The following is a 17,060-nucleotide window of genomic DNA, read 5'->3' as shown; positions in this document are numbered from 1 at the left end:
TTTACACAACAATTCAAGAAAGTCATACACGAGGGTGAGTAAATTAAGAATTTTGATGAACTGGTTAACTGCATGTCCAACCCTGTTCAGTGTTCTCTATTTTGCTGTATTTATTCAAGACTCCAACTGCACTTGGACTAAAACCTGAACAAACATACCAAGCTGTTACGTCACTATCTGGAATAATTTGTATTCACATTTCACATAAACAGTCTTTAAAATTTTATTGATCTACAACAACATCACAACATGCACATATTTATACAAAAATAAAATCTAACAAAGTAAAAATGGTTGCACGCAGCAAGGTAGTGAACAGCATATGGTCCATTAAAGTGTGTTAGAATTATTAAATGCATCATATATTAGGTCCCCTACTCTTTCAACATCCAATATGGGATTTCTAAATAATGCATTAAAGTGCTGTGGATTGTACAAGCATGGTGTGTTCACCATTTATGTGCATATAAACTTGCTCAGTCGTTCGACCATCACATATGATTCTATTTTCAAACTGGAAATGTAGGCTATATTCATGATTGTGAGACACAAGTTTAAGGATCTTTACAATAGACTTTTCAAAACCCATCCCACATTTTTACTTTTACTTATATTATACTGTCATTCAATAATATCTTTGACAGACACTACTGGTGTACGACTCATAAATGTAACAGATCAGATGACAGAACTCTTAAGTTTTATACCCCGAAAAGTAATGCTTCTCTTCCAACTGACATTCTCATCTTCCATATTTGTACATTCACTTTCTTTCTCAGTGTATTTCCTTCTGTTGCCTGTATCTTTGGTCACTGGGCCATTTGGACCACCACTGCTTTCCAGGCCTTTTCTTTGTCAAAATCCCTTAGTGTACCATTTGATGTGTGTTGCTGTAAGAAAAGAATGAGATGGTGGAAAAGAAATGGTCCAACAACCACCTTGAGATCTTCCTTTGTTAATCACAACATCCCCCATGCGTGTTTTCACGGAATCAAAGGAGCGGAACAACTCTGCCATTCCAGTGTGATTGTGTTTCATGCTACATTTGGCACCGTACAGTACAGTTTTTCTTTATTAATTTTTTTTGCTAACATCATCTGCAGTTAGTCACATAGTATATCACACACGGTACAACATTTCATGTACTCTTAAATTGACCCGTCAGTCATTGTATAGGGTGTATGTTTGTGTGTTTACCTCACAGTGCTTTTTGTGTAGCGTGTCCCATTCAGTACGTCCCATGCGGAGCTGGCTCTTGTAGGAAGCACACTTTATTACGGTGGCTAACGTCAGCACCGCCTGCACCAGCAGCAGTCCCATCAGGACAAGCAGCAGTATGTCATACGTCTGCTGCATGCACAACATTCACATACTTAACACGCTTCAAACTACCTTCAAGATGTGAAGGTGAACATGTATCTGAATTCCTAGTTTAAAGGGATAGTTCACCCGGCCAGAACCTGCATGCTTCTTATCTGAACTGATTCAGCAGTGTTGTTATTTTTAAACTATTAAAAATGGTTTTCTGTAAGATGAAAAAAAAAAGATTTTTTAACCCCTTAAGTGTCACGGGCCCACCGGTGGGCCCAAATCCATTACATTTTTAAAACAGTAATATCCTATACTAAACCTAAACTAATCTTGACAAACTATATATCATTTGAAAGCTTACAATCTCTAGTTTCCATATTTGGTGATTGATTTTCAAAATAAATTACAAAGGAGCCGTAATTTATCAATTTGCAACAAGAATATTTTCATACTCCTAAGGCGTAATTAGACCTTTATTTTGAAATAGCAATGAACATGAAAAATCATGAAAGAAGGGTAGAAACCTAGTTTGTTTTCATGCCAAGAGTTCAAAAGATAGCATCCATTCAATTATTTTAGATTTTTTTTTTTTTTTTAATATAAAGAAAAAAATGATAATTTTTAGGAAGCTAAAACGCACGCGTGTTCTTTTTATGTTTCTTAGAGGTTGAATTCATATCAAAATCTGCCAAACTTCTCCTATTACTTCTGAATAGGATGTCTACTTCATAAATTGTATGAAAATTGTGGAAATAATGGTTCATATCACTCAAAACACATTTGGAAATGGAGGCGCCCTTATATGGGCAGTAATGGAGTCTGGTTGTCATCTAGTGAAAAGGTTTGGTACTGCGCCCAAACAAAATCTTACTGAAAGCTCATTTTTTGAGATATCAACCTAAAATTTGAAACACAACTTGTTCAGATTTTTGGCTTTGATTTTTTTGCAGTTTTAGAAAATATATATTTTATATAAAATATGAATAATTAAATTTTTTACATTGTACATTTTCATAAACTCAAACTTATATAACTTTTTTTCTGTTTCACTTTCTTAATTTATTTCACTTCTACAAAAATCTGCCAAATGTCTTCTTTAAAACAAGACCAATCCTACGTCTATATTCCAAAGCATTCTTGAATTACAACCATTTAAGTTCGAAATGTGCATTTTCATGTATATTCAAAAAAAGGGGGTGACACTTAAAGAAATTTGAAGAAAAAAATTAAATAAATAAGTTTAACGTGTAGTATTAAAATGACAAAAAATAAAAATAAAGGCTAAATGGAAATTTATTTATTATTAAAAATGAAGAGCAGCTCTCAATTAAAATACTGTTTGGTCACAAAACATGTCAGAAACAATGGTGTTTGATGATGTCATTGATATCCAACATGATTTCACAACTGCAGCACAGAAGAATATTTTCATCACAGAGTAATATTTTCAACAGGGACGTGCACAGGAATTTTGTGGGGCAGTTGCTCTGACCTGAAAAAAGGGCACTACCCCCAAAACTCACGGGCTATATGAAGGAATATATTCAGTTGAATTTTGCCCATACAAATTGCCTTATCTGATCGTGTTAATGTCCAAACACAATGCCTCATATTATGGTCTTATTATTATTTATAAAGATTGCAAACGTCAAAGATGACAGGTTTATGATATACAACTTTGTAAACAGTATACAAAATGTATTAACAATATGTTAAATGTCACCAAAATACACATGAGAAAAAGAGTTCCTCATATTATTGTTTATTGTTTTTTAATTATTATTATTTTTTAATTTTTTTAAATAAATAATCTGGATTGAATTGACAGATGGGGAAAAACTCGCTTCTAATAAAAAAAAAAAAAAAAACGCTTAGATTTCGGAATAAATACAATCCTTTTTTAACCTTTTGGCTTCCCGTACATTCAATTGTGCTTTTTGCTCATCTGGGCAACTACGCATGATTTGTAATATGATTGCGTAAAGGGAACAGGAATTCCGGTAAGGAACAGAATCGACTGCTACACCCAGTGCCGATCCTGACCTCCCCCTCGGGCCCTAAGCAAAATTCTGCTACTCTACCTGACCCGTGATGTCATGAGCTATGTAAACCATTTGCCGTTGCCACAGTCACACCTGACACTTCAGTGCTCCTAATACAATCCTCCCTCCTTTAAACAAAACAGTCAAAGAATAAGTACAACAATATAGAACAGAATGAGGTTCAAACACACAATATTTATTGAATAGAGTATTTTCTATAGAATGTTAAGATAATAAGTGAATATTATTAAGTAAGTGAATATTAACGTAAACATAAATAAGAATAAAATAATAAATTATAACCCTGAGCTTTGGCTTTTGGGATTAACTTTGGTTCTCTCTACAGCCTGGGCATTTTCGGCATCAGTATGATTTTTCATTTTTTTATTATGCATGTTGAAGCAATTCTTGATTTATGGTTATTATTTACTGAGGGATGTGCATCCATATTGACCAGTATGTCCAGCTAATCAACATTTTAAATTCAATATAGCCTATAAATCAATAGTCAATCAATGTCAAATTGTCAATACATTGCTTTCTATCATAATGTGTACTTTGATTGGGAGTGCCATCATTCACGTGCATGTATTGTACAGTATGTCTGGTCTCCACATATTTCTGCTTGAAAAATGCGAGTTTCATTTCGTGCACGCGCATATGAACGCACGATAACACACGCGACGCGGTTATGTTTTCCGAGCTGCAGTAAACAAACACCGTTGCACTTTGTCGTTTATCAAAATCAAACGTAATAAATAATTGTATTTTACTCTCACTTTTGTCAGCCACAAAGTGATGCAAGAGATGCACTGCCTGCCCAGCTAGGTTAGCAAGACCGAAAAACATCAAACTTTGCTGACATCAAACAGAGAGGAGAGAACACAAGTTTACCTGATTGTTGTTCCCGCAATTCACTCTCATGGTTTTTTTCTTCTTCCTCTTTTCGTGACCAGAAGGATAGTTTCGCTTCATTTTGTCGTGGATGTTGTAGCTACACATTTGACGGCGCGCTATGACTATGACACGAGATGGAGGCGTGGCCTTAAGTAATTTGCGTGGCCCTACGTTTGCCCTTCATACTGACTTTCACTATCGGTGCCCGAATGGAAGTGAATGAGGCTTTGCGATTTTTTTTTTAATCTAGGCCTACGTGAAATTCTGCATCCATTGTACGATTTCATTTTTTTCTCGGAAGGGCAACTTGAGTGAGAAGGGCAACTTGAGTGAGAAGGGCATATGGGCAGTTGCCCGGGCAACCTGAGCAACCCCCCTGTGCACGTCCCTGATTTTCAATATTTAATGAATGTACTACACTGAATGGACTAAGTTTACATGCTTTTTTGGTGTTTTTTTTTAATTTTATTTTTTTTATGGCAGACATGATCCCTATGAACTGTCTTATGGAAAGTATGTTTTTTCATAGAAGAATAACATCATATTGGGTTTGGAGAACAAGAGGGCAATGTTATTTTACTATTATTTATCTACTATTATAGTATTTATTATTATTTTGAATAACCTTTAATTTTTTTATTTTGAGTTAATTTTAGTAATTGTATTACTGTTAGTTTTGTCATTTCTAGAATTATGTTTAATTAATTTTCATTTCAGTTTTAGGTTTAGTAATTTAGTACTTCAGTGTAAACATATTTATTTCAATTAGCTGCCAAGGCAACATTCTAATTTTCATTTAAGCTTTCAAGGTTTTCATCCAATATTTATATTTTATTTTATTTCAGCGTTATTTCAATTACCAATTAAAAAAAAAAAAAAGTTTTAGTTTAGTTTGAGATTCTCAGTAGTTTGGCTCATTTGACTGACAATAAAGAGAACAGGATTGGCAGAAACCTCTGTTTAACAGAATCATAAATCTGATATCATCATCTTAACCTTAAATGCTAAATACAATGTACTTCACCTTAGTTTTTCATGTGATCTTATGTCAGGATCTAGAATCAGCAGATCTTAAACCGATTCTTAAATCTGCAATCCCACACAACACAGCATGAGGGCGAATAAATAATTTTAATTTTTGAGTGAGCTATCCCCTTAAGGGGTCAAAAAGGTCCAAATCTGACATACTGGAACTAATTTGAGTTGATGCACAGAAATGACTCACCTTGACTAATGTCACTTCATGCAGAAAGATCTCAATAAAATTAATCACACTGCTGGACAAGAATCCAGAAGCAGAGAAAAGCAGTGGTGATGTCACACTACTTATAGCAATCAGCATCTCCACCTACAGCAGTGGAAAGAAAGAGAAAAAAAATAAGGAGAGAGAGAATCACTCTAAGAGAAAGCATGCAGGCAGCTAAATGAATGAGAATAGCGAATGTCCTTAAGGGACGTTTGATTGCATTGCTTTATTGCTGGAGAGACCCTGATGGTGACTCACCAGACTCTTGCTGGGGTATTCTGCCACCACATGGCTGGCAATGGCACTGGGGAAACACTGCAGAGGGATCACATCACACACAAACAACCATCAAGAACCGAACGGAATCATTTATAATCTGAAATGGAATAATATTTTATATAATAAGCTGAACTCACAGCTACCAGAATCCAGAAGAAAGTGACAGAAAGGTATGGCTCTGGGAGGAGAGCACCTAAATTGAGAGCAATAATTCCTCCGAATACAGCGGCGATGCCCAGTATAACCTCAATTACCTGCACCAGAGAAAGAGCAGCAGATCTACAGTGTTCTTTGTGTTGATATACAGCGGACACAGACACATACACTCACATATGATCTCATTTGTAAGCAACTCACGGCATAGGCCTTGAGAAGACGTGTGGGGAACGAAGCTGGGGTCACAACCACAGGGCCATCAGACACTGGCTGGAGGAAAGAGATGGATGATAGCAATGAGGAAAAGAAAAAGAGCAGAGAGACATGAGCACATATGAAATGCAAATCGCATAAGCTATAGAGACAAATACAGTAAGTCAGACATATCACATGGTGATAATAGCTGGCAGGGATTTAGCATAAAAGGATTTTGCAGTTATTTTGGATTAAGACAAATTTTACCGCAAGAAAAGTCTGTAAAAATAGGACCCAAAGTACTGCATTCATTTTTCACGGGTGTTAAACCTGTATTTTTGCATTGAGTTTAGGATTTTAAGGAAATGTCCATAAACGGAATGGATAATGTTCTGGCAGAAAATGACCAGTAGCTTTACATTTTCCTATACAGATTTATTTAACAGTGTGTCTCAGTCAGATAGAAAGAAAATGAAGATAATTCAATTGAATCTCAATTTCCACTAAGCAAGCATAATTCATAATGAAATATCGTAGATCATTTTTTGATTGATTACACAATTTGCATAAACACAGGCCAAAAATGATGATATACTGCAGTCAGTCGATACACATAAAAGGTCAGAAACACTTTATACACACCCTGCAGTGTCTGCAACAGTCCTCCGCTGAGCGAGCTGATAGGATAACAGTACTAGCCGTGAGCACTTCCAGCACAATAAGCAGGAGCAGGTTAAAGTTAATCTTTAGGATGACAGATAGCAGTAACTGTTTTAATTGTATATATCTTTACATGAACATCATAGCTTACTGTCTGTAGAGCACTGTAACATGAGTAAACATGCAGTTTATTTAATATATAACCTTAAGAAACCTTATTTCTTTCAAATCCTTTAAAATGACTTTTGCTTTGCTATTGTCATATTATAAAATATACTAGGCTTGTGCAAAACCATTTAATTTTGGATATTACCACATGAAACACATATTTTTTAGGTTACCTGACAAACATTTTAGAGGTATTAGAGTTGTGATGTTCTCACATTGATGGCTGAGGGACTAATGGCGAGTTTACATCCGAACCACACCAGACACGTGGTTGTCACAGCAAAGGAGGACACGTAGACCAATTGAAAGTCTGAGATCTGTAAACATAATATAGGTTACTTACTGTATTTGTGAAAAATGTGAATAAGTATTTATCTACCAAAAGAAAAAAAACTCAGGGTGATTATACAGAAGAATACACCATGATTTATAGATATGAATCGAAAACTTGATTGATGAACAGTATTTGACTAAATATTATATTGATTTTGTAACGGAGCAGGCTCCCGCACCACCTCCTCTTCACCACCGGAGGGAACCGTCTCCGGAATATTAACTTTACCCATCGAACTCCAATTCCCATCATGCCTCATACATGGGACTGATTGCACTCACACCTGCACCTCATTCACACACACTCATATAAGCCTCATTCACACACTCATTCAGTGCGAAGTCTTGATCTGCCCCGGCCATCATTTCTGAGCGTTATTTCCCGAGTTTTGTTTCCTGTGTTTGATCTTGGATTGTTTATCGTTGCTGACCCTTCTCTGCCTGCCCTGACCCCGGACTGTTTACTGGACTCTGATTCTTCTCTGCCTGCCTCGACCCTTTGCCTGTTTACCTGGTTTGTCTCAGCCTTGCCTTCTCTGTTCTGTTTGCCACTGTTGGACCCTGCCTGTTTTGATTATTCTAATAAATGCTGCAAATGGATCCTCCTGACTCCGCCTCATCACAACAGAAGACTTCGCCAACACTCGATCCAGCAGCAGTCATGCAGCTCGCCACTGAGGTATCTGCTCAAGCTTCCCAGTTATCCTTGCATCACCATCAGCTGAGCCGACTCACTTCTCTCACAGAGGATCTGGTTCAATCACTGCAAAGCTTGCGAATATCAACCTTCAGCGCGCCCGCTGAACATTCACAAGGTGCATCTTCCCACGCTGTCAACACTTCCGGCCACCCTCGTCTTGCTTTCCCTGAGAAATTTGACGGCAACCCAACCAAATGCAAGGGTTTTCTGCTACAGTGCACGCTTTACCTCCATCAGCAACCATCATTCTACCCCAATGATGCTGGATGTATGGCATTCGTTTGTTCACTACTCACCGGAAAGGCATTAGAATGGGCTACGGCAGTTTGGAGACCCGATGGTTCTGCATTTCCCTCATTCACTGGGTTTCTGCAGCAATTCCGTGATGTCTTTGAACACTCCACTGCAAAAGGGAATCCGGGAGAACAGTTGTTAACTCTCTCTCAAGGACGAAACACCACTGCCGAGTATGCTCTCACTTTTCGCACTCTCGCGGCTCAAACCAACTGGGTCGAGGATACTCTTAAAACACTCTTCAGGAAGGGACTAATAGTCGAGTTACAGTCTGAGTTGACCTGCCGAGATGAGGGCCGGAACCTGAATGAATTCATTGATCTCGCCATCCAGGTTGATAATCTGATGCGTTCTCGCCGCCACCCTAGAGCCCCACCACGATACACACACGAAGCCGCCACGGCACCCGAGCCCATGCAACTGGGGTTCACCCATCTCTCTCCAGAGGAACGAGAACGCCGCCAGCAAAACCGCCTCTGCCTGTACTGTGGTCAGCCAGGCCACATGAGAATCGATTGTCCCATTCGCCCTGCCAATAGGACCCAAGCGGTGAGTAACAAAGAGAATCAATGTACATCCAACCTCTTACTACCCATTCGTTTGTCCGTCCGGGACCAAAGCATTTCAACCACTGCTATGATCGATTCAGGAGCTGCGGGGAACTTCTTTTACCGCGAATTCGCTTGTTTACATCAGCTAAAATTTAACCCCTGTTCTTCTTCTTTGACAGTGGAGGCGCTAGACGGACGCCCCATCGGAGGGGGAAGAATTCACCAGGTGACTGAAGAGATCACAATGCACATCGGGGTCCTGCACTCTGAGAAAATTCAATTCTACGTCATTCAAGCTCCACATCATAGGATAATACTCGGTCTGCCTTGGTTACGCATCCACAATCCACAAATTTCTTGGAGAGAGGGTCAAATCACTCAATGGGATGTCACATGTCACGAACACTGCCTGAATAGGATCACTCAAGTTCCTCAACCCATCTCAACTAACCCCACTTCTGATCAACAAGAGATAAAACTCCCTCCAGAATACGCAGATCTAACTGAAGCCTTCAGCAAGAGGAAAGCATCACAACTTCCTGAACATCGTTCCATTGACTGTGCCATCGAACTCATGCCCGGAGCCGTTCCACCTAAAGGTCGAATTTTTCCCTTATCTCAGCCTGAATCTGAAGCCATGAAGCAGTACATTGAGGAGGAATTAGCCCAAGGTTTCATTAGACCCTCAACATCTCCAGCATCAGCAGGTTTCTTCTTTGTTAAGAAAAAGGATGGAGGGTTGAGACCCTGTATTGACTATCGTGGACTCAATGAGGTGACTGTTAAGTTCCGCTATCCCTTACCTCTTGTTCCAGCCGCTCTCGAACAACTCCGCCAGGCCAAATATTACACCAAACTGGACCTTCGCAATGCCTATAGCCTCATTCGCATTCGGGAGGGAGATGAATGGAAAACGGCGTTTTCAACCAGCAGTGGGCACTATGAATATTTGGTTATGCCGTTCGGCCTGTCTAACAGTCCTTCTGTCTTTCAGTCATTCATGAATGATGTTTTTCGGGACATGTTGGATAGATGGGTGATCGTATACATCGACGACATTCTAATTTTCTCGAATTCCCTAGAAGAACACATTCAACACGTCAGAATGGTTCTGAAATGTCTACTGCAGTACCAACTATACGCCAAAGCAGAGAAATGTGAGTTTCATCAAACCAGCACGTCTTTTCTTGGGTATATAATCAGTCGGGAGGGAGTGGCTATGGACGACAAAAAAGTCAAAGCAGTGTTGGACTGGCCCTTACCCCAAACCGTCAAAGAATTGCAACGCTTCCTGGGCTTTGCCAACTTCTACAGACGTTTCGTCCGAAACTTCAGTACTGTAGCCGCTCCTCTCACCGCCATGACCAAACGCCACACCAACCGGCTGCAGTGGAGCTCAGAAGCAAATCAAGCATTCGACAGACTCAAAGCCCTGTTCACTTCTGCTCCCATTCTCCGACACCCAGACCCAGCGCTTCAATTCATCGTGGAGGTGGATGCCTCCAACACAGGAGTGGGGGGCATTCTCTCACAACGCCAAGATGATCCGGAAAAAATGTTCCCATGTGCTTTCTTCTCCAGGAAATTGTCTCCAGCGGAGCAAAACTACGATGTAGGAAACCGTGAATTGTTGGCCATGAAACTCGCTCTCGAGGAATGGCGACACTGGCTGGAGGGAGCAACCCAACCCTTCATTATCCTTACCGACCACAAGAACCTTGAATACCTTCGGTCAGCCAAACGTTTGAACCCCCGTCAGGCCAGGTGGGCCTTGTTCTTCACTAGATTTCAGTTTACTGTCTCCTATCGTCCAGGGTCCAAGAACATTAAAGCCGATGCTCTCTCCCGCCAGACGGAAGAATCCGCTCAACTCCCTGTCACAGATAACATTATCCCAGAAAAACTCCTAGTGGCTCCGGTACAGTGGGATATTATAACAGAGATCGAGCAGTTCAACAGTCAAACAGAACCTCCAACCGAGTGTCCTGAGGGTCGCTTATTCGTTCCAGAACCTTTGCGCTCACGACTCACAGAACAGATACACTCCACACCCAGTTCTGGACATCCCGGCATAACAGCAACCACCCATCTGCTCCGGAACCGCTTCTGGTGGCCAACTTTACAGTCTGATACGACCCGACACATCCAGAACTGCAGAACTTGTAACACATCCTCCCGACAACTGCCAGCCGGACTCTTAAAACCACTCCCCATACCGCAACGCCCCTGGTCTCATATAGCCATCGACTTCATCACAGATTTGCCCAATTCACAAGGTCACACTGTCATACTCACCATTGTGGATCGTTTCTCCAAAGCTTGCAGATTAATTCCTCTTCACAAACTTCCTACGGCTCTAGAAACTGCTGAACATCTTTGCAACCAGGTTTTCCGCTTCTATGGCCTCCCCGAAGACATCGTCTCTGACCGAGGACCTCAGTTCACCTCCAGGTTATGGACATCTTTCTTCAAACACCTCAACGTCAACATCAGCCTCACTTCCGGTTATCACCCCCAATCCAACGGACAAACTGAACGTCTCAACCAAGATGTAATTCGTTTTCTACGATCCTACTGTCAACAACATCAAGCTGAATGGAGCAGGTATCTATTCTGGGCCGAATACGCTCAGAATTCCCCCATCAAACCCGCCACTGGAATCACCCCATTCAAATGCATCCTGGGCTTCCAACCCCCACTCTTCCCATGGTCAGGTGAACCCACTGATTTACCCTCTGTCACCGAATGGCTACAACGGAGCGAAGAGGTCTGGAATCAAGCACACACTCACCTACTTCACGCCGTCAGACGCCAAGAACTCCAGGCTAATCGTCATCGCCGCACTGCTCCAGAGTATCAACCTGGCCAATGGGTTTGGCTCTCAACCAGGGACCTCAGACTTCGACTTCCATGTCGCAAACTCAGTCCCAGGTATGTTGGTCCGTTTCAAATTGTTAAACAAATTTCTCCAGTATCATTTCGATTAGACCTGCCCGCTAATTACCGTATTTCTCCTACATTCCATGTATCACTCCTGAAACCTGCCGGTGGTCTGAGAGGAGAGTCGGAGGAGGGAGTCACAGGCCCAAACCCCCCATCCATCCTGGTCGACGGCGAGGAGGCTTATCGTGTGCACGAGTTGCTCGACTCCAGGCGCCGGGGTAACGTCCTCCAGTATCTGGTTGACTGGGAGGGGTTCGGTCCGGAGGAGCGATCCTGGGTCAACTCTGGAGACATCCTAGACCCCACACTCACGGAGGAGTTTCATCGGATGCACCCGGAAAAACCGGCCCCTCGACCCCGTGGGAGACCCCGGCGTCATTTGCCTCCTCGTTTCAGGAGCCACTCGCAGGGGGGGGGGGGGGGCTCTGTAACGGAGCAGGCTCCCGCACCACCTCCTCTTCACCACCGGAGGGAACCGTCTCCGGAATATTAACTTTACCCATCGAACTCCAATTCCCATCATGCCTCATACCTGGGACTGATTGCACTCACACCTGCACCTCATTCACACACACTCATATAAGCCTCATTCACACACTCATTCAGTGCGAAGTCTTGATCTGCCCCGGCCATCATTTCTGAGCGTTATTTCCCGAGTTTTGTTTCCTGTGTTTGATCTTGGATTGTTTATCGTTGCTGACCCTTCTCTGCCTGCCCTGACCCCGGACTGTTTACTGGACTCTGATTCTTCTCTGCCTGCCTCGACCCTTTGCCTGTTTACCTGGTTTGTCTCAGCCTTGCCTTCTCTGTTCTGTTTGCCACTGTTGGACCCTGCCTGTTTTGATTATTCTAATAAATGCTGCAAATGGATCCTCCTGACTCCGCCTCATCACAACAGATTTATAGAAATGAATGTAATAAATATTATAAAGTTATATTGATACTTTCGCATTACTGTATGTAAAGCAGATATTCCAATAAAGATGAGTAGATAGATGATACTTGTGTTCACCTAAAGCTGTGCAATATAATGCTACAGAAAACCTCGTCATGATAGCCTTATACTCATAAAAAGTAACTTTCTTAATGAATATTCTACATTGATTTGTTGATTTATTTATTTTTTCTGTATTTTTTACTGGAAAAAAAATATCCACTTACTGCAACTTGTCTGTTCTTGGCAATAACAAAGCTCACCACTGCAGCTGGAATACTCTACAAGCCAGAAACAAAACATATATCAATGTCAAACTGACCAGTGGCCTCATCCATGAGTAGAAGAGACACTCACAGATCCAGCAGTACAACGCAGGTAGTCCATTGCAGCTGGAAACACATTACCCATATAGAGAGAGAAAGCTGCCGCTATCAGCAAGCTGCTCTGGGGGTTAGAAACAGATGAATTTAAGAAAAACAGTGTGTTAAGTCTGTTAGCCACAGGAGTGAAAATCTGCTGAGCCAAAGCTCTTACCCCTATGACAACGCTGTACAGCCAGATTCTGTAGCTAAAGCAGGGATGTAATGGCCCAGGCCGATCCAGCTGCAGGTCACTGGCCCTGACATCCACCGTGTAGCTGTCTCTCTCCAACCTCTCCCGCTCCAGATGCCGACTTAGCGTCCCTACCCCACTGTTTCGCTCCAGGGTGGACATCTGGGCGTAGCTGAACACTTCCTGGGCTGATGCCTCATCTCGTTGCATCCTGATATCCATGACCCCTAGAGAACCTGCATATAAATCACATATATTGACTAGGCAAGAAAAAAAGCAATGAGTGCAAACATTTACAGAAGTAGGTAAAGCATATGGCTTACATACTATTGACAGATTGCCATGTGATCCTTTTAATGAAACTTACCTCATCCATATTGCCTTTTTAAGTGGCATTCAATACATGAAACTTTTGACTTTTCTAAGTGCATTTGAAGGTCAACCAATCACAAACCTACATGTTTGAAGCATTAGTGTTAAACATGAATATATATTGGATTGCATTCCTGTAGCTAGCATTTAATCCATCACATTTAATATTCAACTATATTATTGATCTGCCTTACTTAAGGTGGACAATGACGCAATTTTCCTCTAGAAACAAACTTTGTTGTATAATTTTCATGTTATCACTGTAAAGCTGCTTTGATAGAATCTGTATTGTAAAAAGCGCTATATAAATAAAAGTGATTTGACTTGACTTGGCTAGCAACACCATGAGTTTGATTGAACTCTGATGAACTGATAAGTAAGTAAGTAAGAAAACTTTATTAATCCCTGTAAGGGGAAACTCATTCGCCACCCTTGCACATTACAGACACCACAAACAAACAAAGACAAATGTGTATAAAATGTGTATCTTGAATGCAATGCAAGTAGCTTTGGATAAGCGTCTACCAAACACATGAATGCAAATATATTGGCCGATATTCAATAATAATGGATATTAATGTAGGTTGTTACCTAATTTGCCATCCATCATTTCTGTAAAAAAAAAAAAAACAGACATTACAATTTTCAAACATTATCCAACTCATTGTTCCACATGTTAGGTCTGAGCTTTGTTTATTGGATTTTTTAACAATAAACACAATGTACAATGTAACAAATCAAACTACTGAAATACGTAAAAAACCCATTACCATAGTCCGGTTTAAATGGAACTCACCCAGAATTGAATAAATGAATGAATAGGCCAAATTTTAATGTCAGCCATAACATGGAAATAATTATCTCCAAAACGATATTGGTCAGATTTTTAATATCCTCCCTAGCCATTCTGAACAACAACAACAACAACAACAAAAACAGCTAATGACAATCACACACATGCAATATTCTACCAATTTTAAAAGTGCCAGAACAGATTTACTTTAAGCATCTTGTTTCATTAAATACATTTTCATAAAATGTTCCTTAATTAGACACAGTTAAGAAAACATATGGTGGACCATAAAACTCTGGCTATACAGTGACATAACCGCAGCCTGAGTTTTACTCTCCGTGACCCGCTTTTGAAAAATCTTCTTTTTTTTTTTTTACAATTTAGAGAGAGCAGGGCCTTGAAGGAGCTCCAAGAAGACAAAACTGTACTAAATACACTATTTTCATCTTTGCAGGGATAAAATCATAATATGCTACCTAATATGAGCTCTGTGTTTTACTAATAACTAATAATATCTGTAGTTGCCTAGTTGACCAGGGGTGTAATATTTTTGGTCAACAATAAAGAAATAAAATTCAATCAAACAGCTCCCTCTTGAAAACCCACACGCACAATGAATATAAAGCACTTTCACGTTATTACGTAAACAGCCACAGGAACACAGAGCAATAAAGAGGATACAGTGCGGGGATAATGCATGAAGGCAATGATTCATAAAAAAGTTTGAAAACACACCAACCCCTCCTCCCTCAACCTATGGTACACAACTTCATTCTGAGCCTCTCTTTCTTCCCTCCGTTCATTCATCTTATCTCTCCAACCCTCTTTATCTTAATCTCTGCTTCCTACTCACCTGCCTCCAGCTTCGTTTATTTCGGCTTAGCCCACCTGTTCCCCTGTTCCTGTGGAAGTCTAAGGTTTTAGTTGTACTTTATCTTTGTCTTCTTCCTCTTGTTCTTCTCCACTCTCTCTCCCTCTCTCTCTTTCTGTCCCCTCCACTCCAAGTCAATAAAAACTTTTGGAACGCTTCAAAGCCTGGAACGGAAAGTTGCGAGTGTTGCCCTGCCAGCCAGTTTTAGCCAGTGAATGCAAATGGAGCGGAGAGATGGGGCTCAGATCAGGGGCTGCTGAGGCCAGACTCTTACTGCTCTGTTCAACTCAATGAGAGAACTCACACATAAATCAACACCCCCTCGCTGCCATACACACAGAGAGAAAGAATGCACACAACCTAGAACGACTTTTCCCATGTGCACACACAAACAGGCACCCACAATTTTTCTTTTCTTTTTTTCTTATGCATGTGAGTACATGTACACTATACCAGTCAAAACAGTTGTGTATTTTTGTGGAAACCGTGATACACTATTTTCAGGATTCTTTGATGAATAGAAAGTTCAAATAGATTTTTTTGTAACATTACAATGTCTCTACTGTCATTTTTTATCAATTGAATGTACCCTTGCTGAAGTGTTATTTCTTTTCTTTTTTTTATCTTACATAACCCAAACCTACGAATGGTGTATCAGAGTTTCCACAAAAATATGAGGCAGTGAAACTGTTTTTAACATTGATAATATAATAGATGTTTCTAAAGCAACAAATCAGCATATTAGAATGATTTCTGAAGGATCATGAATAATGGCTGCAATGGCTGCTGAAAATTCAGCTTTGCCATCAAAGAAATAAATTATATTTTAAAATATATAAAAAAACAGTTATTTTAAATTGTAATAATATTTTAAAATATTACTATTTTTACTGTATTTACTGACCAAAATAAATGGAGCCTTAAGAGGACAAGAGACCTATCTCAAAAACATTAAACAATTGTAATTATCCCAAACTGACCTGTAGTATGGCAGAAAACAAGATATGCATATACAGTTCTTGTGCATAACAAGTTCAAAGCTGTGCAGTCCTGCACTTATCTCTTGGCTCCTCCCACTTGTGCCTTTGTTTTACTGAAGTGGACAAAACAGACCAGAGAATTGGGACATCCCATGGAGCTTCTATAATCAGTGGGCTCATAAACAATATTTTGTCACATACCTTTGAAGTGATTGAATCCAATCCATTTCTTTTGAGAATCATAAATATAACTGTGTACCATTGTTTGGTTTATAGGTATAAACGAGATAAATAAGAGAAGAGTGAACATACTGTATGTGTAAAAATTCTCACGGCTGTATTTGTTGCAATGCGACTGTTCAAAAGTGTCCTTGAAAGGCAGTATCCATGGAGACCATTTAAACAGCCCCCTTCCAATGGCTGGCCACCACACTTCACTGCCCTCTGAATATGCTCAACAAAAAGATCACACGCTCACGTGGACACATACACACACACCAGAGGCATGGCAAACCACTGAAATCCCTGCAGAAGCATTATTGATTCCTTGTAACTTAGCTTTAAATAGTCATTTTAGGGGTTTATGAGGCAAGAGAGAGAGTGTAAAGTTTGTGGGCTGTAGCAAAGATAAACTTAAATGTTTCTTTTTATTTTCACCTAAATCATAAGTAAAATGTCTCTTTAGTGGCCTGATGGGAAAGCTCACACACCATACATGCCTAGTGGTCCTTTAAAGGTAGGGTAGGCAATTTAAGAGAGGCTTGCAATAGCAAGCTAGTG

At 40.3% G+C, this 17,060-nt stretch overlaps 1 protein-coding gene across 2 annotated transcripts; it reads right to left on the bottom strand.

The window, feature by feature from the left end:
• Positions 1 to 690: 690 nt before the first annotated feature.
• mlc1 (modulator of VRAC current 1) lies at positions 691 to 15,604 on the bottom strand. Of its 2 annotated transcripts, none has more exons than XM_056261254.1 (12): positions 15,283 to 15,604; positions 13,247 to 13,500; positions 13,067 to 13,156; positions 12,937 to 12,990; positions 7,170 to 7,271; positions 6,769 to 6,870; positions 6,133 to 6,201; positions 5,913 to 6,029; positions 5,755 to 5,811; positions 5,476 to 5,598; positions 1,198 to 1,347; positions 691 to 890 (listed from the first exon to the last, which is right to left on the bottom strand). In XM_056261254.1, the coding sequence occupies exons 2-12, from the start codon at positions 13,484 to 13,486 to the stop codon at positions 810 to 812; spliced, it is 1,185 nt and encodes a 394-aa protein (XP_056117229.1). In that variant the 5' UTR covers positions 13,487 to 13,500; positions 15,283 to 15,604; the 3' UTR covers positions 691 to 809. The 2 variants fall into 2 exon arrangements, with proteins under 2 accessions (XP_056117229.1, XP_056117228.1); XM_056261253.1 differs by having other exon boundaries at positions 692 to 890; positions 1,198 to 1,350; positions 15,283 to 15,603.
• Positions 15,605 to 17,060: the final 1,456 nt, after the last annotated feature.

Source organism: Rhinichthys klamathensis, unplaced genomic scaffold, assembly GCF_029890125.1.
Source record: "Rhinichthys klamathensis goyatoka isolate OS25496 unplaced genomic scaffold, OSU_Roscu_1.1 h1tg000181l_1, whole genome shotgun sequence".
NCBI lineage: Eukaryota > Metazoa > Chordata > Actinopteri > Cypriniformes > Leuciscidae > Rhinichthys > Rhinichthys klamathensis.
Note: the sequence above shows the minus strand (reverse complement) of the source record. Positions and strands in the feature narration are given on the sequence as shown.

Bases quoted from the DNA above. Each gene is read 5' to 3' on its own strand.
- mlc1 (XM_056261253.1), bottom strand. From the start codon at position 13,486: ATGGATATCAGGATGCAACGAGATGAGGCATCAGCCCAGGAAGTGTTC. The intron at 5,599-5,754 runs GTGAGTCACCAT...CCACTGCTGTAG, and splicing joins AATACCCCAGCAAGAGTCTG to GTGGAGATGCTGATTGCTAT. The intron at 891-1,197 runs GTAAACACACAA...CTTTTCTTACAG, and splicing joins TACACAAAAAGCACTGTGAG to CAACACACATCAAATGGTAC.